The sequence below is a fragment of the Danio aesculapii genome, chromosome 8 (genome assembly GCF_903798145.1).
Source record: "Danio aesculapii chromosome 8, fDanAes4.1, whole genome shotgun sequence".
Taxonomy (NCBI): Eukaryota; Metazoa; Chordata; class Actinopteri; order Cypriniformes; family Danionidae; genus Danio; species Danio aesculapii.
Window position 1 is genome coordinate 30,547,575 of NC_079442.1, and position 24,287 is coordinate 30,571,861.

At 37.1% G+C, this 24,287-nt stretch overlaps 1 protein-coding gene across 1 annotated transcript in view; it reads left to right on the forward strand.

Annotated features, from left to right (window-relative positions):
* magixa (MAGI family member, X-linked a) overlaps positions 1-23,210 on the forward strand; it is an 84,819-nt gene extending 61,609 nt beyond the window's left edge. The window contains 5 exon segments of the mRNA XM_056463690.1: positions 9,464-9,664; positions 11,748-11,821; positions 12,096-12,239; positions 12,451-12,589; positions 15,531-23,210. Coding sequence (XP_056319665.1) covers positions 9,464-9,664; positions 11,748-11,821; positions 12,096-12,239; positions 12,451-12,589; positions 15,531-16,324 — 1,352 coding nt within the window. The 3' untranslated portion in view covers positions 16,325-23,210.
* The last annotated feature ends 1,077 nt before the right edge of the window (positions 23,211-24,287 follow it).

The window sequence follows — 24,287 nt, forward strand, 5'->3', positions numbered from 1 at the left end:
GCATTTAAAAACTTGTAATATACGATTAAAAACTGTGACGTAAGCCGTTTTATATAATTTAATAAAAACAATATATGTTGGACTGCAGAAATAAACAATCTTTCATACACTCTAGCCTAAGTTAGACGCGGCTATGAGCCCAAATAATATTTCTCTTATAACGGGTTGTTGGTTATTATTATCTTCACAGGGGTAGAAATATCACTTGTAAAATATGAACAATCACATATAAACAACACACACATTTTAGAAAGGTTTTTATGTTTAATTAGCAATCAACAGGACCCAAAATATACACATCATGGACAGCTATTTGCCATGCGGGAATTTAAATCGAAATTTAATTTGTCTAATACATTTTCAGGCGTAAGCCGACTCACTCATATTATTTGAATAACACATGCAAAACCAGACTTCATTCAACCAAATAGAAATCATATATACACTGTCTGAATTGTTTATCAAGTTTATCTGTCCTTAATTGTTTATACAGTGCACTAAAAAGAAAATGCTAATTATGTAAACAAGTGTCCAATTTTAGCCAGCATTAGGGGACGTTCACACAGATTGCATTTTTCCAACATGCTAGTCTTCTATTGTTTTTCAATGTAAACGCACTTGATGGGCGAGTTTGACCGCTACGCTTGCATCTTGTGAAGCATCTTTTGAAGCACCACACATGCAAGCGCCACATTTTTTAGACGCTTTGTCAAGTTGAAAGATCTTCAACTTTCACACACAGTGCAGCTCATCACTGTCAGGTCCAAAAGCAGTGAAACCAATCAGAAGAGCTCAAAGGCGGGGCAACCTTGAGGTTCTGTTTATAGTAGAAAGTTGGCATGACAACTGTTTATTTTACTGTTATATCACGCTCATTGTGGCTTTATCAAGTAGTTTTATTTTGGATGTTTAAGTGCTTATTATAACATTGTTTTGGGTATTGCATCGTGTTCATATTCAAGGACCTCGCACTATGCTGCACTTTTTTTAAAAACCCATTCTTGAGCACCGTGTCAAGCGATTTTAGAAGCAAAGATGTATTTGGTGTGAATATCCCATTAGGAAGAAATTTATTATTATATTTATTATTATATCATTTATTAGAGACAAAGTGCAACTTCTAAAAGTGTTACAGTAGGTGGAGGGATGCTACAGATTTTAGAGAGAAAATTGTATGAAAAGCTGAAGTGCAGAGTGATTCAATTTATAGACCCATGTTAGTAAAAGTAAGAGACTGTAAGTTTTGAATGCATGTATCTTCTAAATGTGACTTTTGTCATTGTTTTGGAGCATACTAACTTATAGATAACACATAGGCTAACACATTCATTAATAAAGCAGAAAACTACGATTTTGATTTCATGAGGACTTTAAATGATTTTCTATTGGGATGACCTTTGAGAGAATTTTAGGATCTATTCATTATTCTTAAAAAGAGCAAAAAAAATTTTAATGTGCAAATAAGGTTGTATTTCATGTATTATAGCTATATTTGAAGCCATCTGATGCCTTATCTTTGTTAGGAAACAATAAACATTTGTTCTTTACTTTAAAATTGCTGTCATAAATTTAACGTTGATAGGTTTTAGTACACAACAAAGCATGTGAGCCAAGTGGAAAATTTCTACATTTTTCCATGTTTTATGGTGTTTTGGTGTCCTTTTTGAAGCATTCCAGCCCTCAGTCGGTTGCCTAGTCTGATGTTACAAAATCAACTAATTTGTCTTAAATGAATAGTTCAGTGTTTTAAAATGACCAAAAAAACTTTTATAGTGATCCATATGCTTCATGCACTGTATTTAAGAGAAGTTTATTCATAAACTAGTTTCAAGAGGAGCACATGCTTTTGATTGATAGCAGCTGGTCCCCATTAGCTAATGCAAGATTCACCAATCAGACGATTCCTAAATCACTATAAATAACCAGAGTATCTTACCTTAGCCATCTTCGTCTTATAGAATCCCCTCTTCCACCCCTACTCCTCCCATTTCTTTGTCAGGGCAGCATGGAGGCATTTCTGTGTGGAGTTTGCATGTTCTCCCCGTGATTGCGTGGGTTTTCCCCGGGCTCTCCGGTTTCCTCCCACAGAAGGGCTCTCATCCGGGACAGCATGCCGAACAAAAAGTCTTTTAAAAAGCTTTGAATGAAAAAAAACACAATTCAAACACAATCTCTTAAAATCACTGCATATTTTAGAGTAAAAGTTAGCAAATGAGCCATAGGGAGTACTAGTCTTCCTTTTTTATTGTACTTTAATGATATTTTATGCTGTTTTATGTCCTTTTTTTCCACTAATGCCCATTTAGTTATTCATTTGAAATGATCTTCCTGTACAATTTTCAGTTTAACACATTTTTTTTTTTATCCTTGCATTTATTATTATTTTTTATAGGAAAGTCTTAATTATTTTGACTATTCCTTTAAGAGGGACTTTGTCACAGCCTCAGTTTTCACTGAAATATGAAAGTTGCGGTGGCGTGTGAATTCGAATCATGTATATTTGTTCTTTGATGACATGTTTGATGTTTATTCAGATCTGCTGCCCATTGTGTCAGTGTAACCCAGTTTCCTTTGCTTTGGTCTTTCATTGTCTATTAATATTACAGCCAGAGCTTTGTACACTTGTGTGGTTCGGGATTTCCCTTAGCAAAGCAGGAGGTTAGAACACGCAGAATCCCTGTTCACATATTTTGAAGTGCAAAATGTGTGTACTGTACACAGTGCCTGAAACTTGTATTCCTGAAAAGGTGCTGTAAGCTGTCACCTTTGACATAGATTAGGTCAGTGAGCATTTAAAGGGCTAACAGAAAGTGTTTCAGGGCTGTTTTTGTTTTTACGTGTTCTGCCCTGTTGGCTGTTTCCCTACATGAGTACACGATCAATACAAACAAGTCGATTCACCAGCCAATATTGCCCAGTGCCAGTTCAGTTCAGCACTATGCTAACAGTGTGTTTGGATTTTCAACTTGAAATGATTAACAATAAAAAAACAGAATGTATAAGTAAATGTAATAATATAATAAAATATAATATAATATAATATAATATAATATAATATAATATAATATAATATAATATAATATAATAAAATATAATATAATATAATATAATATAATATAATAAAATATAATATAATATAATATAATATAATATAATATAATATAATATAATATAATATAATTTCCCATTAATGGGTTGCGGTTGAAAGAGCATCCGCTGCGTAAAACAAATGCTGGATAAGTTGGTGTTTCATTCCGCTGTGGCAACACCAGATTAATAAAGGGACTAAGCCGAAAACAAAATGAATATAATATAATACAATACAATACAATATAATATAATATCCTTTGGCAACGCAGTGGCGCAGTAGGTAGTGCTGTCGCCTCACAGCAAGAAGCTCGGCTGGGTCAGTTGGTGTTTCTGTGTGGAGTTTGCACGTTCTCCCTGTGTTCGCATGGGTTTCCTCCGGGTGCTCCGGTTTCCCCCACAGTCCAAAGACATGCGGTACAGGTGAATTGGGTAGGCTAAGTTGTTCGTAATGTATGAGTGTGAATGAGTGTGTATAGATGTTTCCCAGAGATGGGTTGCAGCTAGAAGGGCATCCGCTGCATAAAGCATGTGCTGGATAAGTTGGCGGTTCATTCATAATTTGGCGATTAATAAAGGGACTAAGCCGAAAAGAAAATGAATGAATGAATGGATAATATCCCTTGTTTGGATGGTGGTAAAATTCACATTTTACAAGATTTGTTACTTCCGCCGCCTAAATGAATCAACAATTTTTTGACATCGTCTCATACTTTAGTTTCTCATCTTCAATCTTCTGGCCAATCAAAAGATCTCTTTAGCATCTGACATGTCTGGCCTCCTTCAAGACGCTTCTCATTTGCTTTTCATTTGATGCGCTTGATCTGAACCACTCTCATTGGCAGAGCTGTGATAGAAGCTAAACCCTATTGGCTGTTTTTTGTTTTTCAAAAAGGGGAGGAGATAATCTGTCCAGTCCTACCGTATCTTTTTGCTTCAGATGAGGTTATGTCAAACCTCAAATAAAGAAATGTACATTTTAAAGCTCTTCATGGGGTTTTAAAGCTCCACTACATTTATTGAAGTTATCCATATGATTTCATTAGATTTCAATAACCAAGATCAGATAATTAATAGATAATTGTGACAGGCCTAATACAAAACAATATGATCAGTAATTCATAACAACAAATGCTTCATGTTAAATAAACTTATTCAAATTATGTACATTTTGACACCAAAAACATTACATTTAAAGTATTTAATTTAAAGAGCGGTGACGCGGTTGCGCAGTAGGTAGTGCTGTCCCCTCACAGCAAGAAGGTCGCCGGTTCAAGCCTCGGCTGGGTCAGTTGGCGTTTCTGTGTGGAGTTTGCATGTTCTCCCTGCATTCGCGTGGGTTTCCTCCGGGTGCTCCAGTTTCTCCCACAGTCCAAAGACATGCGGTACAGGTAAATTGGGTAGGCTAAATTGTTCGTAGTGTATGTGTGAATGAGTGTGTATGGATGATTCCCAGAGATGGTTTGCGGCTATAAGCATCCGCTGCATATAACATGTGCTGGATAAGTTGGCTGTTCATTCCGCTGTGGCGACCCTGGACTAATAAAGGGACTAAGCTGAAAAAGAAAATGAATGAATTTAATTTTGCATTATAAAAGGTCATAATTTAGTTTTAAGGTCTCCAGCAGGCTGATACGCATGCAAGGTCAAAAATCTGTTTCATTGTCTTATTCCATTCATTTTTATCTCCGACTTCCATATGATTTGTTCAGAGATTCATTTGTTCCCAAACTCCTCCTTAGCGCAAAGAATGATTATGCAGTCTGTTGTGATTGGTCGACTTCATTCAGTGCGAGACAGAGAGAAATGGCCACCACAGCTATAAATAGCAGAGAGTATGTGAGTATGTGCCCAATGCAGGAATGCAATAAAGCAATGCTAAACACCAGCATATTACTCTACTCTTAACCCTAAACCACAAGTAATAACAACAACACACATTTAGTATTAATCCACACAGTGGCAAAAGTTGAACTATTTTGAAAACTGACCGCACCTCGCGTGTGAGGAACAGCTGATCGCGAGTTCAGAAACGCATTTAAATCGTTAAAGGAAGAAGCACGCGTCACGTTTTGAAAGTGGTTTTGGACACAATATGTGAATAGCCACATGATGATTTAACCTGAGAGATACAGCACAAGCACTGATCTATAATATATACGTGATCACAAACCGTGCAGGGAGATTACAACTTATAACACACAATTAAACACATTTTTCAAACTCCACAAAACAAGGCAACAATTTTAATTACACTTACATGTTATGATCTGGAGGAAGAGGAAACTAGTCCATATGAAGTGTAATAGTTACTGATAGGTCCCTGTCAAATCTGACAAAGTCCCATACACAATAATCTCTGCTGCTCCTTTCTCTAATAGCAAACAGGCTGCGAATCCAGCGTTGCAGCATAGATTATTGTATCAAAAATCAGAAAAATGACAGGAACAAACATATACTGGCTGTACTGTGGGTTTGTTGCGAAAATGAATTTGAACTCTTTATTCCCCACAGCTGAATCTCCATCTGCCAGTGATTATCATCTTCGCATCACGATCAGTCCCGTGATCCCCCGCTAGTATCTGAAGGAAAAGCGCGTTCACATTTTACCGGATCTGGAACTACATATTTGGTGATGACGCGTTCAAGCAATAGATCCGAACCCAACTTGATTCATTTATTTGTCTCTGAGTCGACTATTTCGTTAAAGAATCAATAGTTTTAAGCACGGTGCACTTTCAGATTTAAACATCAGCTGGATATTTGTATAGCATGGAAGGTCATTTTCAAAAACCCATAATAGGGGCTTTAAGTTATATTATACTTCAGTTACTTTAATGTTATACAGGTTAAATTGGCTTAATAATTTAAGGCAACAATTATCATTTTGCAGTACTTATATTTTTTCCGTTATTAAGCATGTCCCTTTAGTTTCTACCCTATTTCATTTTATTTGGGTGGTGGGATAATGATTACTTTCTTTTTTTCCTGAAAACTAGTACCTCAGTCTGAATGCGGTGTGTTATGTGTTTTCTATTCCCACACATCAGCTGAAGCATCTTCCAACAAAGATGAACATAAAGCAGAGTGTTAACTGGAACAGAGCAATGTTTCATTCAGCTCTCTGATGTTTTATGTCTAGCTCTTGTTTCTTCAGTCGACTGTCTCTGTGTAACATGATGGCGAGTGCTCAGGGTAATTGTACACAGGACTTTGAGATTACAATCTTGGCAACTAACCTCTTGTTTGGCCGAGAGTAAAAGGGCTGAATAATGTGGACAGACGAGGTTGGAGTGGAACAAAAACACATCATACAATAGGCTACATCGAGTGAATGCAGAGCCATCAAAAGGAGAACAGCAGTGAAACTTGGGACACAGTGAAGGAGAAAGCAGTAATTAAACAAACACCGGTGTACAATAACCGTGATTAATGCTCTGGACTTCTATGATAAGACTGCTCCATGTTGTAACTAAAAGCTGGAACAGTTTATTCCAGTGATTTATGGCCGGTTTGTCCTTTCTAATCCACAAACTCTTAATTTTGTGAAATGTGGAAAAGTGCGTGGAACAATGCTTATGTGTGATGGAGAACACGTCAAAATAATCCTCAAACACATAATTCACCTAAATTTATTAATTTACTCAGTTTTCTCACTTTCATGTTGCTATCAAAAAATGACTTTTGCTGCTTGTTCGAAGTGAAGTTTCATAAATTAATTTCGAGAGGAGCACGTGATATGATTGAGCACGTCTGGCCACTCATCTGTAATCAGTAATAATCCAATCAGAGTGATCCTAATTTACTATAAATGGATCATTTTCTCCCTAATGTTTTATCTTCGTTTGGAAGAATCCCCCCTTCCACCCCTTCTGTTCCTTTTCCTCCCTTTTCTAAAAAGGGGGAGCTCTCGAGACCTACCTGATCTCGGATCTCCTGATATGCTTATCGACGGGGCGGGAGCCCTGGGCTCAAATATCTCCGAGCTCAGGGTTCTCTCCCGGGACAGCATGCCAAACCTGCTTTATACGCCAAGCATATCTAAGTGGGAACTCTTGAACTACTCATTTAAAATGAGTTGAAACAACACAATCCTAAAGATTTTTACTTGTTTCATGTTCATGTACAGTGTGTTCCAGCCCTTTTGAGTTTCTTTTTTTCTGTTTGTTGAACGAAGAAGATATTTTGAAAAATGTTGGTAACTGGTAACCTCTACTTTCATAGTAGGAAAAAAATATTATGGAATGATGACACAAAATAGAAAATTATGCCAACAAAATCATTCTTCTATGTCTGTTTCATTATATTTGTAGTGTGTGGAAGCTGATATTTTAACATTTTAAAATTATTATTTTATATTATATTGTGATCATTATAATTTTTGTCTTTAATGTGAATGGGCATTTATAAAACTAATGTCTTTATGTGAAGAACGGTTTAAATGGTGTATTGTTATTCTAAAATTAAGTCAGATTTAATTTGACAGTTTTAAGTGCCAGTTTTACATCTGTCAGTTCCTCATTACAAACCTGTGCAAATTTCACAATATATAAATTAAACTAACAAAAGATGCATTTAAACACCTTGTAAACCTTTTTTTAAAACGTAGAGTTACCCATTATGCTTTCTGAGTATGCGTAAGGAGGATGCTAAGAACTTCCGGTCGCCAGTTTGATGCTTTGACACATTCGGACAGCTTTGAAATGATTGTTTTAATCTATTTTACTTGCTTTTAAACTCTTTGAACTATTACTGCAGTTGATCAGCGCCACCTCCTGGACTAATTATTTAAAAAATGCGATCTAACAGGAATGAAAAACAACATTTTGCTAGTCATTTACCATTATCGTCAGACAGCATGGAATGGAGCATCGTCATAATGGAGCATCGTCATGGCTAAAGTGAACATTTTCTCTCTTTTTTCAAATATAACTAACCCAAACAAATCTAATTCACCAAAATGTTTGACACACACGCAGTTTGTATTGTCCCACTAGCACACTGATAGAAAGACTGGCACAAAGTGAAAATAATATGGCATTTTGAAATGACAGAAAAAACACATACCATGGAAAATGCTCTTCAATACAAATTAACTAAATGAATCCTAAATGGCTCACGATTAGAATCAACATGCAAATCAGCCAGCAGAGTATCAGTAACGTACTTTTATTTTTTGGAAATTACATGACGTTACATTCCTGTTAAGTTTCAAGCCAGTGATATGGTTTGCTCTATAATGCAGTGATCTATTGCGTGTGTGTGTGTGCATTGAAGAGCTGCTGAGCACAGTATGACAGCTGACAGGTCAGGAACACTAATGCTGTATTTCAGCATCTAATCTGACGACAGACACTAAATAAGGAGAATGTTTTTCTCGCGCGCTTGAACCGCATCTGACAGAATTATAACGGATTTTAACACACACCTTTCAAAATCAAAGTTGTGGATCACAAATACACTTCCTAAGCCACTCAAAACTGTATTGACAACCATTTTCTGATCAAGATTAACCAGATGTAAACGCTGTAAACGAAAGTTCTCAGCATCCTACCCGAAGATGCTGGTCATTATGGCGGCCTCCATACAAAGAAAACGAAGAAAACGAAGAAAAAGGTCTATATACCTTTTATTTATAATCTGTATATCCTGCATTTTGCATTCAGATGAGCTCTGAAGATATGAGATCCTTTACTCTCTTTTTAAAGCATGTGCCGTTTTTAAAATAAGAGTCCCACATACATACTGTAGTAAATATAATACAAACTTAGATAAACTTATAAATTAGGGGAAAATACTGTTGTTGTAATCTCACTGGGAATCATTGTGGCCAATCAAACTCTGCCTGTGGCGTGCATATTAAATGATCCTATGTGGATCATCATAGTTGGTGTGTTATTATGATTGCCCTGTTTTTCACCGGAATTTGACACTCACAAGATGTACAGTACAGGAGAACGAGGAACCTATAGCGATTGAAGCTAACTGTATGCCATTTCCATGTACTGAAACCTTATTATTCCGATAAGCATAAATATATCCAGATTTTCATTCGATGGCACCTTTAAAGATATTTTTTACTTAAATCAGGTCTAAAAAGTTGAGTTGCACAATATTATAGTCAATTCTGAAGCTTCACGGTTTGTGTTTACATTTGAAATGAAAATAACAGGGATTCATTCATGACTGTGCTGCTTTTAGGTCAGCTGTGTGATTGACTGTTGATTCAGTGTTGATTCACTAATTAATATTAACTTATAAAACTAAATTTCTAAACACCCAAAGAAAATAGGGCCAGACTTAAAAGACTTAGTTTTGTTTGCAGGAATGGCAAAATGACAATCTCTATCTTTCTGTGTCTGATTTGTGTGTTTAGCATCGTCTCTAGTGTCTCATCGGTTTGTGACGGTGCGTCGGGGGAGCCCAGCAGCGCGCAGTGGTCAGATTCAGCCGGGAGATCAGCTGGAGGCTGTGGAGGGCAGATCGGTGGTCACGCTGCCTCACAGAGACCTTGCACAGATCCTACGTAGAGCTGGAAACACACTCAGACTCACCATCGTACCACGCTCTCACACCAGTAAGCACACTAAATATAATTAATGCTTTTCATTTCACTTCACTGCTTTGATTTAGCTTCTTTTTTAATGAGGTACAGTATGTTGGTTCATAATCCATTGTTCAGATGTTTGGAGTTGATGTTTTAAATGCACCATGCCGCCATTTTATTAAATCTAATTTATTAAAACTGTTTTCTTTTTTAAACCTTTATTCCTGTGACTGGGCGACGCAGTGCCGCAGTAGGTAGTGCTGTCGCCTCACAGCAAGAAGGTCGCTGATTCAAGCCTTGGCTGGGTCAGTTGGCATTTCTGTGTGGAGTTTGCATGTTCTCCTTACATTCGTGTGGGTTTCCTCCGGGTGCTCCGGTTTCCCCCAAAGTCCAAAGACATGTGGTACAGGTGAATTGGGTAGGCTAAATTGTCCGTAGTGTATGAGTGTGAATGAGTATGTATGGATGTTTCCCAGAGATGGGTTGCAGCTGGAAGGGCATCTGCTGTGTGAAACATGGGCTGGATAAGTTGGCGGTTCATTCCGCTGTGGCAAGCCCGGATTAATAAAGTGACTAAGCCAAAAAGAAAATGAATGAATGAATTCCTGTGACCACAAAGCTGAATTTTCAGCAGACATTCATCCAGTTTTCACTGTCACAGCCTCACAGGTTACCTCAAAAATCATTCTAATATGCATATTTAGTGCTCAAGAAACAATTCTTACTATTTTCAATGTGTAAAGCAGTTGTGTTGCTTAATATGCTTGTTGTACATTTTTTAGGATTATTTTGATCAGTCTTTGATTCTTTGAACAATATATTTGAATGGTAGTCTATATGCACGCACGTTTGTTTTTGTGTACACTATCTGACAAAAGTCTTGTCGTCAATCCCAATTGTAAGAGCAACAAATAATAACTTGACTTCTAGTTGATCATTTGGAAAAGTAGCTGAAGGTAGATTTTTCTGTTGAGATCTGTTGAACTGCGTCCCAATCATTACAAATACTGCAGAAGACCCATTGGAACCCGCATGGTCCCAGGATTCTCACAGAAATCAGTCAAGTTTGGATAAGGAAAAATCATGGTTTGGGGTTACATTCAGTATGGGGGTGTGCGAGAGATCTGCAGAGTGGATGGCAACATCAACAGCCTGAGGCATCAAGACATTTGTGCTGCCAATTACACTACAAACTACAGGAGAGGGCAAATTCTTCAGCAAGATAGTGCTCTTTCTCATACTTCAGCCTTCACATCAACGATTCTGAAAGCAAAGAAGGTCACGTTGCTCCAGGATTGGCCAGCCTAGTCACTAGACATGAGCATCATTGAGCATGTCTTAGGTAAGATGGAGGAGGCATTGAAGATGAATCCAAAGAATCTTGATGAACTCTGAGAGTCCTGCCAGAACGCTTTCTCTTAGCCATTCCAGATGACTTTATTAATGTTATTTGAGTCATTGCAGAGATGTATGGATGCGGTTGTTCAAGCTCATGAGTCACAATATTACACAATATTAATTCTTTTTCCACTGCAGCATGACTTTATATTTTATACTGTACTTTATTTCAGTTAAGTGACAAGACTTTTGTCTAAGCAAAGTCAGACCTTACTGTGCTAATTAAATCATTAAAAATCAAGGCATGATCATATTTTATTTTGGTAAAATAAGTGTAATCTAGAGGCCTTTGCCTTTCATATAAGCCACTTTTGATACCAATTAATCAACTAGAGGTCAAGATATTATTTGTTGTTTTTAAACCTTGAATAGACAACAAGACTTTTGTCAGGTAGTGTATATCTCACAATTTTTGTGATCATTTTTTTGGTAAAGTGCCTTAACAAGCCTTGAGAATAAATATTTACAATTAGTTCATTTACAACTTATTATTACCATTATTTTTGAAAATTTAAACATCAATTCATATCAAACAATCAATTATCATAAAAAATACATACAATTTTTACAAAAATATTTAGAAGATATGTTTTTGCTGCTAGACCTTGAGGAGTAGTTTTAACATTGGCCACAAGAGGGTACTTGTGTGTAGACCCTAGTTCAGTGCTATTACATTGTGTATCTAAACTGATGAGTGTATCTATTTTTTTGGCAGACAATAATCTGCCTGAATACCCTGACTTTGATGCTGAGAGCCGGTTAAGGAAAGGGCATCGGGCCAAGCAAAAGGTGAGACTTCTTATCACCAGACTCAAGATTTTAATATAGATTCTGTTGAAAATAAAGGTAAAGTGTGACTGAAACTCATAATTTTCAAAACATTTTTTCTTTTTTAATTGGTTATATTATGCATTCTACACATTCTTTAGTGCAATATAGCACATAAAAAATCTAAATATTTAATATCCATAAGGTGTAATGTTATCTAAGTATTTTATTTACATCTCACATCCTTTACAACACATAAGACTGCATATGGAACTATCCGTCTCTCTCTCATCAGGATTCCCAGTTTTATAATGTTGATCTTGAGAGGGGACCAACAGGATTTGGTTTTAGTTTGCGAGGAGGAAGTGAGTATAACATGGGTCTGTATGTGCTCGGTCTGATGGAGGGCGGCCCGGCCTCACGCAGTCAGAAAATACAGGTTAGTGCATACATACAAATATCACACATGCGCTTATGCACACATAAACCAGTAAACAACCCAACGCTGTCAGGGATGTTTGAAGCTCTGACTCAAACACTAGGAGCAGTACTGAGTCATGTTGTGAAGATTATGCTGAGACATGCTGGGATTAGGTGCTGTTGTTGACTTTTCGCTGAGTCACTGAAGCTTTTGCTGACTCACGCTGCAGGTGAGTGATCAGCTGGTGGAGATTAATGGAGACAGCACAGTCGGCATGACACACAGCCAGGCCGTCGAGCAGATCCGAAAGGGAGGAGCACGGATACACCTCGTACTGAAGAAAGGCAACGGATACGTACCGGATTATGGTGAGGGCAAACTAAAGTTCTGCTTCCTCTGATAACCTTTTTGAGTTTCTTACATAAACCTACATACATTGGTAGCAAATTTGCATAATGCCAGAATATGATCTATTTTGAGCAGGCCTTAAGCACCGAGACCTGGAATAGTTTGATTTAGGGATTTTCTGCACTAAAAAAAGCTAATATATTTTGAAAGGACGAAGATTTGGGTTCATATCACTGTGTTTAGAAGTGCTAAAGATTCCACAAAGGTTGAAGTTCAGATATGGTCATCGGTGTTACGTTTTCGGATAATCTGACCTATATGAGCAGTGTAGGCTCTCCGAAAGACATGTTAAAGAGAAAGAGGGTTTTTGAATGAACCGTTATAGTCATGGTGAGAAAATAAATGATGCTGCAATGCTATGATAAGGGAAAACAAAAGTGCTTTTGTCCTTATCTGAAATCTCTGAATGTAAACCTAATGTATTAGTTGTCCTAAAAATGTGTAATTTGTAAAATAGCCTAACAGCACTTTCACGTGTTTACATGTAGATCAGGTTCTTCTAGTCAGGGTCTAGGGAGGGTAAACTGATATTTGGACCTTTTATGCTACACTAAAAAATATCCGTAAATTAGCAATTTTCCATATTTTGTGATTTATGTTTTTATTTTTTTCTCATTTATTTATGCTTTTGAATGGAATTATGGGAGCTTAATCTGTCTTCCAACAACTTTTAACCTTCAAAAGTAAAAAAAAAAGGGACCTTTATTAACATTTTTAATTGTTTAAGGCGATATATTGTCTGTGTTTGGTGTTTATTACATTACAAAAACCTTGTAATAAGCAGCCCCCAGTACATTTTTTGTTATTTTACAGACTTATTTCTCAATATTTCATTTCTTATACTTTATATTATTATTGTTAAACTGTAAAGTTAAATTTTCAACATCAAAAGTCGACAGAGCACGAATCAAGGTCCCATAATACAAAGAAATAGAAATCACTTCTGAATCACAAAATATGGAATCTGTTAAATAACAGATATTTTTTACTCTCCATAAATATTTGTGAAAGACAATTTTGACCTTAACAGCCCCAGATGCTCATCATCTAGTCCTGACCATAATTTGCATTGAAGCTTCTCTCCTTTTCTGAACTCCTGAACTTTTTACTCCTTATTTACTACTTTCTTTTTTCATTGCTTCATACTTTACTTTTTCTCCCTCTCTTGAACTCTCCTCCAGTGGAGCTTTCCAGCTTATCTCTTTGTATGACTAACTCCAAGCAGGGCGAGCCTTGCTTTTATGTCATCGGACGGACAGAAAACACACGGTTGGTAACCCTTCCAATTGATTGTCTTTCTTCACGCTCACCTCCAAATCCATGCCTTAATAATGTTGTTTTTTCAATGAGACCAAATTCTGGTGCCTGTGTTTCACTGACATAATATAGATTACTCAAGGATTAAGAAAAGCAGAAAACACATTTACCCAGGCTGAGATTACAGGGAAATAACCCTTGCTGATCTCAGAACAGTCATTGCTGCGTCACATAACTCTCATTCATCATTTCACTTCACCATCATCTAAAGGCGCAAGTATACTTCAAATGAAATCGAAGAAGTAACTGAAATGACATCATTTCAAACAGAATTCGGCTAAAAAGAACTTTGTTGTAGCAGTTTGACAGATGTATTCACACCAGTATGATCGCTTGCAGAGAGATTTTAAAGATTCAGAGGGGGTCACACTCCAGACAAGAAGCCAACTTCATTGCGCTGCTTTGTGCATGCTGGCAGTGCCGTTCTGTGTCTGTCTGCTGCAAATAGAAAAAGCTTCTTGTGGAGAACGCTGTTTGCCAGATGTTTATGAAATTGTTCTTCTCTGTCGGCCTCCACCGTTGTGTTTAGGGGCACATGCGAACAGCATGACACATTTACAACCCCCCTACTTAAAGGGCCATGAAATCCCCCTCTCTCAGCAGGTTATTTTCACACCTCTAGTTTGTTTAGGTGGGAGTGTTGAGTGGCAAAAGATGGAAGGGTTTGCATGAAAGGAGGAGTTTTATTATTTGCCTTAATTCGAATAAGATAATAAAATTAATAAGCTGTTTACATGAGTTGCTTTTTGAATGTTCCTTTCATGATCCCGTTTTATAGGTTATAGCACATAATTCGATTAATGTCATCGCATCACCACGCTATCTGCATTTCTTCCGGAGTCTCATGTAATTTCAGATGTTTCATTCTTAATTTGTCGACTTTAACTGCAGTTTGGCACTTTCACTTTAATTCAGGAACATTTCATGAATGCCCCCGTGACAAACGAGATCTTGGAAGCGAGGAACTGCTGGAAGAGTGTTGTTTTAATGGAACTTTTGATACCGCTCAAAAAAACGCAAAAAACCTCTGCATTTCTCGGTAACTTAGATGCAGAGACTCGGTAGGTGCAGAGAATAGCGTCAAACAGCTGTGTGTATAGACTATCCTGTAACATTTATAAACGCAACACGTGGCGTCTCTCTGCCGTCTGAACACTGTAACAGGTAAAATAAGTCTTCGAAGCTATATCATGCATATTAATGAAGTTGCACCTCATTCACAAAAGAGTGCGCTGATTGGTGCGAACCAAGTCTTTCTCATGAATTAATCATGAAAACTCAAAGATGTCATGTTGTACCAGCTGGTACAGACATCCAGTCTCCACGCTGGAATTTACATAAAGATCTAATTTTCGTAACGTAGCTTCAAAACCGTAAGAACGAATTTGCTCGAAATAACGAGCAGGGTGTTGGGTATTTGAAAACAGTTTCCTGTCCTGCAGCCTTTTTGCCCTCAAAAAAAAAAATTAAAACATCATCTGAAGTATACTGGGGTCTTAATACTTATCTTTTTTTGTAAATTGACATGACGATGGGCTCATAGCATTTATCATTTAACTATCTCTGAATTTTTCTTTATCTCAGACCATGAAGCCGGAGCCACTTCCCCCTCCTCCGTCTTCTCCGAGGAGCCGCTTGTGGCTGCAGTAGATCACACTCCTCTGAGGAGCAGCAGATGCGTGGATGACAGTGGACGAGAGAGAAGAGAGAGGAGGGGGAAGGGAAGAACGAGTAGAGAAAGTGGAGTAGACGAGGGCAAGCGTGGCTGGGCAGAGGACGTCAGCACAGTTGGTAGCTCCCGGTCCACGAGGAAAAGGAAAGAGCAACAGATGCGTTCACGGAGTTTACCTGGTACACTGAGAGGCCGAGAAGGGTCACGGAGAGAAGAAGATGAAGAAGAGGAGGAGGGAGATGGAAAACGGGGGGAAAGGAAGGGAGAGGGGGAGAGGCAAAGAGGAAGGCAAAAAAGCAAAAGCATGGGGGAGAGAAGACAAAAAGCAAAGGATGTTAGGTCACAGAGGGAGAACAGTCTCCCAGTGGATGGAGAAAGGGAGGGAGGAAGAGGAAAGAGGGATAAGAACAGATCCAGCACAATCGAGGTCACGCAGCGCGCACCTTTCTCCTTCCTCATGCCTTTGGACAATGACGATGATGGGTCAGGCGCAGAATCGACTCACAGCTTCTCTGAAGTCAGTGTGTCTGCAGCCAGCATCGCATTTTGGGGGACTCAGTGGCCCCCGGATCCCATCAGCCCTCTAGAGGCTTCTGGATCTTCAACAAATGCCCCGGGACCCTGGCTTGTCCCTAGCCCTCACAAACTCTCTCAGGTTTTAGAGGGGAAAAGGCTGAGCCAGAAAAAGGAAGGACTGTGGTCCTAATGCTATTTCACCTTAAAGGGATAGTTCACCTAAACACACCTCCTCATGTCATTCTAATACTGTATGACTTTCCTTCTTCGAGAAGTAGTTAAGCTGTTAAGGCCAAAGTATACTTTTATGTGTATGCAAGTATACTTGCACAGCCTTTCAAAGTGTAATCTATTTGTAAACATATTGTAGACCAGTGTCTCTCAACCACATTCCCGGAGAACTACCAGCTCTGCACATTTTCCATGGCGTTTCTCAATATGCGTTCTTCAGCGATCTTGCATCCTTGTGTAACGTAATCATCAACCGAGAAATTTCAGTTCCAAAACTCAAGACCACAAGAACGAAGGACGTGTGAAAGTTTCCGGATGTGTTCTTGGTATCTAGGATGCACTGATGCAGACTTGAGCACCGAACTCGCTCTGGAAGTCCCAGAAGTCATTGCGGCTGAATAAAGGAGGTGGGAAGCACAGAATTTTATATAGATTTATTATTAAAGTTTAGAGATAAAACTTTTAAGATAAAAAAGTAAACGTTACCATGAAAATCTTAATAGAGGCATAAATGCGTTAAGATTTTGCTAGGGGCGGCATGGAGACCCCCCACCCCCCTTACTTCACTTTCGTCCGCGACACCAAGCAACCCTGCCGATGTTTAAATAATTTACCGTTAAAAACTTGTGAAGGTCATGTGACAGGAAGAAAGCTGCATCTTATTTCTCACAGGACGTGTTCTGTGTTTACGTGGTCTCCCGAGTCTGTTCTTCCGAGGTGACAAGGCATGACCGGTCTTCACAAGAACGCAAGTCCGTTCTCTGCGTTCTTGGAATTGAGAAACAGCCCTTGTCTTCTTAACCAAACACACCTAATTCAGATCATCAGCTGAGCATGAAAGAGCTGTAATAGATGTGACAAACAAATCAGACATCCAAAACATGCAGTGTTGGTGGTCCTCCAGGAACGTGGTTGAGAAACACTGCTGTAGACACTTGACAGGTGGGCACTAGAAAGATTCATCTATCTACAGTGTCTCCTTTTTCTTTCCAAAATATGCCTTGCCTTATGAACATGGGCATCTTGAGTAGTTAATTGTTGAATTTATTTCCTGACTGTCAAAGGCATAGAAATAACTTGTATATTATATTATATTCCAAGTCTTAAGAGTCATATTATAGCCGTATTCAGACCAACCCCCAAATTTATGTAATCTAAATCTGTGTTTCTCAACCACATTCCTGGAGGACCACCAACCCTGCATGTTTTGGATGTCTCCTTTGTCTGTCACAGCCATTACAGCTCTTTCATGCTCTGCTGAGCTGATACTATGAATCAGGTATGTTTGGTTAAGGAGACATGGAAAATGAGCAGAGCAAACTCTATTTGATTTTGTGAATCAAGTTAAATGTTTCAAAGAAAAGGAAATCTATTAAAAATAGATTTCTCTGGTTCAGTGTTGACACCTTGTGGACATATGTAGCACAAATAAACTTGCAAAATTGTATGTGTGCAAGTATAAATATCTGCATCACTCACAATGTGCGTAGACCTAACATACACATAAAAATCTAAGTACACCTCGGGTTATACTGTATTTGTTTCTGTTTATCAATGATTTGCCAAGTAGACAACCGAAAGTGGCTGTAGGCAATGCACCATGTTTTGTTTTTTTTTTTGCCTGCAGATGTTTGCTGATATTGTGACTGCAGTGATTTAAGATTTTAGTCTGTTCTTCACACAAAGCTATGAAATATCTAATTAACTTCTAATATATTAACAAAATATAGTTCTCAAATCATATTGATCACTTGTATTACACTTAAATGGTGCTTTTTGCATCCTTTTTGAACTTTTACTAAATAGATTTTGTTTTATTTTATGGAAGAAAAGTCATACAGGGTTAAAATGACATGAGTGTTTGTAAATGACAGTTTATTTTATTTATTTTTATTTACATTTTGATAGGTAAACTATCCCTTTAAATTTCTCTGTCTTTTACATACCCACCCATACAGCCTCTCTTGCTCTGTCTATATATCTGTGGTTTTAAGTACACCACCGCCATCCCACCAGCCCCTCTTCTGTCTCAAATCCATGCCTAAAGTATATAGTTCCGTGTTCTGGTGTTGGTATCATCCAGAAATCTCCCACCCAGGCCGATCAAGACTTGATTTTATCGCCATCCAGTGGCCAAGGAGAGAAAAAAGTGAAAATGCTGTCATTACATTTATGGCTAGCATGATCGTAACTGCAAGGTCAGTTAGTATGTCTATAATTCATGGTATCCTTCATAGCATGTGTCTTTTCTCAGATCATTTTTATTTTGCATATTTTCAATTTATTTTCATAAGATAGCAACAAAAAAAATTATTATAAAAAAGGAAGATTTATTTAAGACACGGATGCTCAGTTGTGCCCCTGAAGAGTGACGTTTCTGAAAGTAAAGAGATCTTCAGGAGCCGGACTAAGCACCTTCGATTTAAGAGATTTTATTAGCTGCTTGCTGTTTGTGACTGGACTGAAACCCCTCCCCTGCTGTGTGCACGGTGGTTTTGCTGTTCAAAGAGGGAGAGGGGGGGGGGGTATAACAGAACTAAAGTTTTATTATAAGGCCAGTGAGCCGTATCAAACCTCTCCAGGTGCCTTCTGCTTCTTTAGCCAGTGTTTACCAAAAAAAAAAGAGAGAAACAAATACAAGTAGAAGAATTTAAGACGTAGCATAGTAGAAAGTGTGCAACACAATACTGTTCTGCCTCTTTAACATCTATATCTTTGCAAGACATGGTTCACGAGTTGGGGAAAATATTCTGCACACGCTCTGCGAAACTTCAGCTAAGTGAGTCAAAGTGAAAGAGAGCCATTACAAGTGCCTCATGCGATATTCCTTTATACTAGACATAGACTTCCCTCAAGCTCAAAGTCAGGACCCAAAGTTTAGATTTATCCTTTTCCTCCATTGTGATACTTTTTTTTGCATTTGTATGCTTTCTGGTTCAATATTTCAGACCCATTTCATTGCCCTTGACATTTCAGAAAAAAAATAAATAAAAATGCGAAAACGAAGGCCTCCACCAATCAGCATCGAGCATCATGCAGATTCTTCATTTCAGGAGACAAAAGAAAAAGAAAAACAAACAAAAAAAATACCAAGAAGAAAAAAAGGGCATTTTGATACAGGTCTTCTATGCATTTTGTAAGACTTACTGATCAAAAATTGCGGTAGGATTTTTCTACCTAAGATATGAGATTCGTAATTTTGTGTACTGTTAAAATACACAGGCAGGTTGGTGAAACGAAACCGAAAATTTGATCCGGTGATAATCAGACATGCTGTACCACCAGCTTATGCATTGATCCTTACCTCAGAACTGTCTGAGCAATAAGTGCTATCTCTTTTTGTTCTGTGTCATACCAAGCGAAGCTCTAGGCAAGCTCATCCGAAAAAATGCACAGTAAAATAATCTGTGATAAATTAATTTGAATTTGATATTTTAAAGAAAAACAGTATTTTATCATGCAGAAATACATTTATTTACAAAGCTCAATAATATAGCTCATAATCCTATCTTGCAGATTTAAAAACCCAAAACCCAGTTAATTTGTCACTGGAGATTTTTACTGTGCTGTAACATATCGATAGATGCTTACATAGAAGACAGCATGCGAGTTCTATTGCCATAAACACAGCCTGTAAGCATTTAGCAATCTGCGATTCGGAAAAAGTTGATACAATGATCTTGAGTGTTAACACTTTAAATCAGGGCTCTTACACGAGTATTACACATCTGAGGTGTCGTCTGAAAGTTCACTGCTCTCAGAATCCTCAACCAGCCTGGGTATTGATGTTGACTTTGTACCTGATTATCCCATTGGCATCAGCACGTACTGTACAGAAACTGGGATGACCTTGTAAATGTTTCGTTTCGGGTTTATTTTTGTGAGGGGGAAGATTTAGCTTTGTTTTCCCAACACGTTAATACTGTAGCATTTCCCTTACTGTAGCAAGCTTATTGTACATAGTTATAGATCCTGGACATATCTATTATCATTGTTTACTTTAGACAAATCTGTATTCTTGATGCCCCCCAATGTCACATATCAGAAATACACAGCACTGTCGGTTTATTTCGAGACATGCTGCATTTCAATCCAAGGTGCCCAATGGCTTGATGAGAAGCTTGATATATACCGTAAATGATTCTTATAATTCAGAATTGCATGTCCGTAGTGAGTATTACTAGTTTTAATAGCACTGGCCCTTATAATGAAATCAAATGTCCCAATGGCATGATATTGTATTCCACGGCATATGTTGGTGGTTTGAAACTATTCGAATTGTGGAATCTGATCTGACCTTGGTTTTTGCACAACGTGGGTCTTTCGGCCCGCTTTTATAGCCCTCTTCATTACGTCTTCAACATATTAAAAAGCAAGATTTAGAGACACAACGACCACAAGTATGTAGACCACAAAGATAAGAATTAGCATGCCCACCGAACATGGTCCCGTCCCATAGGTTTCCTCGTACCGGAGACAGTTTAGACCCTTAGATGTTCAATAGTCACAAAAAACGAGCCATACTCTGAGCCAACAGATATATGAATACAACGATGCAATGTTTTTTTATAATAATGTCTGCAAGGTTCCTATTAGTGCAAATGTGCCATTTTAAATGCTAATCAATGATGTCATACTCTTTCCCTCTACTGAGATAAATGCAGACGGGCATTTGTCCCACCGAGTTTGACGGTTTTAAAATATCAAAACACAAACGGAGTGTTTCAGCTTTGAATTTTCAACTTGAATTTGCTATATTGGCCTTGTAAGGAGTCAGCCATTGTACAGAACAAGAACAATTGAATTTGTAAAGAGGAAAGAAGAAAATTAGATGAGATTTTTATATCTAGAAATATAGGATTGAAGTCAGCAGGGGTGTAAAGCACTTGAGCAACTGTACTTCATTATAGTATTATTTAGAACTGAATGTTTATTTATGCAAATGTTTATTTTCAGAATATATGTCATACTTTTTATTTCTCCCTACTATTTATTATAGGTCTTTAAAAAGTACATATTTCATAATTAAAACTATGACAAGAAAGTTATAAATATTTGGGCAAATTTCTTTGTGAAGAGATAAAATATAATTGATTTTACAATATAGACATTGCTGAACAAAAAAAACATTGTTTTAAATGACATTTCTTCCAAATTTAAAGTAAAATGTATTTTAGAGAATTATTTGTTTTTTGTGTAAAATAGAAAGATGTCCTGTATTAATTTTGCCAATGTCAATTTTTTTTAGATGAGTCCATGTAAATACAGAGTAAAGTTAAAGAGTGAAGTTTATTTATAAACTAATTTTGAGAGGATCACATGCTTATGATTGATCACAGCTAGTCCTGCATTAGCCAATTCATGATTCACCAATCAGACAATTCCTAAGTCACTATAATTAACCTAAGTTCCATCTTCGTTTTGAAGAATCCCCCCTTCCATCCCTACTCCTCCTCCTTTCCTAGATGGGTGGCACGGCAGCCCAGTGGTTAGCACTGTTGCCTTACAGCAAGAATGTCACTGGTTCTAGTCCTTTCTAAGTTAGTCGATGTTTCTGTGCGGAGTTTACATATTCTCCCCATGCACGTGTGGGTTTCTTCTTATGAGGATCTTATGAGCTCAGGCCTCTCTCCCGGGACAGCATGCCAAATGTGCTTTATAACCAATCATCAGTTAAGTGTGAACTCTTGAAATAGTCTTAAAAAGTTGTAAAATTATCACTAGTTATACACGTAACAAAAAATACTATTAAAATTACTCTAATATAAGTTAAAAGATAAATGGATATATTTAACTAAATCAAAGTCCAGCACAAATCTCAAAATAACTAATACTATAGTTGAAATTTAAAAAAGGAAAATATAATGTATAAAAGCTAATTAAAAAATGAATAAGAAAATATATATTATTTATAATAACAGCAATGAAATAAGTAACTATACTTGTGTGTCAGCAACTGCTTAATTTAAAGTTTAACATATTTAAACTTCATTAAAAAGTACTTTTTTGTCCTTGAGTCTTATTTTCAGAACATTAAGAAAATAAAACTTAGTTTTTTTGCACATTTAAATAAAGATTTCATTAGGCTATTTCTAAAGTTAAGAATATGTTCATGTTTACCACTAAGTACTAAATACTTAAAACTCTAGACACTGTAAACCTCTGACACCATACCCATTCTTCAGTATACTTTCTCAGTGCTTTTACCCCCCTGCAAGCCAGACAGTGTGGCCCATGATAATGAATAAAGAGGACATTGTGTCATATAAAGGAAGTAACCGCTGCACCAGTAGAGACCCCCGATGAAAAGCCCAATCTGAATTCTTCACATGATCTCCTTTTCATCATTGGTGCTGATCTTCCAACTGACTGGCTATTTTGCTTTCCCTACCATTCAGTACACATGGAGGTCACCATTTGCAGACCAACGGAAAGCAGTTTAAAAAGTGTTCGGATGGGGCTACAAAACTTTCTGTCAGCTCCTGTGTAAAGGTTTTACTTCCTTTATAGCATAAGTGTCCTCTCCTTCGTTTTGACTTAGCGTAGGACTCTGAAGTATAGTAAATGAGGAAGCAGGCAGCAGTGTGTTGCAGATTTTTACCTGCCGGGTCTGAGGCGAGACCTCGAGTAGCCGTTATTTTAGTGGCGCCCTCTGCAGGGAAGATGCTGAGTGTGTAAATAGCAGTCCACAAGGGGACACCTTGAACACAGATGTACAGGTTTTTAATTGTTGCTCTTGATATGTATGAAGATACTGTATTGTTTTTGAATGCATCAACAGGGAGTTTTGAATTATGAATAATGACATGCAGTTACAGAAATAAACTGAATAAAATGGAATTAAATATGTTGTTGCTTGCTCCTTTGATTCTGAACTGTAAAACTGTATACCAGAGATGCCCAAATTAGGGCCCGCGGGCTAAAGTTGGCCCATGGTAACCTTTGATTTGGCCCGCTGTCCTATCTGAGAAGAGAAGGAGATTGATGGGATGGTTTAGAGATTGTCATTTCTAATTTAATGTAACCTTTTATTTGTTTTTTTAATGTTAAACTACAAAAAACAGCTAACTGAAATTAAATGTTTCAATTTAAATGCTGTAATTTAGTTTAAAACGTACATACTGTCACCCGACGGATAGAGTTTAATGCAGAGACTTTGGTGAGCAAATCAAGGCAAAGGCAGATTCTGCTTGACTAGTGTATTCAGCATTGAATTCCAATGTGTTATAAATGTGATTCTTTATGTTTTTATTGCAATAATATAATTTAAATAATAATTTTTTATAATTTAAAAAGTTATACTGCATATAGTTAATATGATTCAAAGTGATGTTTTCTATTCATTTTTAAATATTTAAAATAAATTAGGAAATGGCTCATGACAACTTTAATGTAAAATAGTTTGATATATTTGTCTTCGGCACAGCTCGCAATGATGTTTGGTTTTTGGCCCCTCATACAAAAAAGTTTGAGCATCCCTGCTGTATACTATGGGCCACAAATTAGTTCATTTGGGTTTTGTGTTTAAGAATGTTCCTTTAGATTAATCATGATTTTACTAAAAAAAAAAAAGTTTACCAGAAATCTACCAATAATAATAATTGATTAATAATTTAGTTTAACTATGGCATTTGTGGCTAAACTGTGGTAATAAGTACATTAAAATTTCAGTTACAAAATTTTTTATATAAAAATGGTTAATTTTCAAACAGGGTTGCAAATAATATTAATGAGGAAAATACATATTACAAATTTACATATCTGCAAAATTTTACTAGTGAATTCTAGTCGAAATTGAAATTCACACGGTAAAATATTTCTCCATGTAAATTTTAATTTATTAATTTGATCGATGAATCTATATCTTCAAGAATCAGTCTGTACTTTAAAGTATAAAGAAGTATAAAGAAAACTTACTGAAG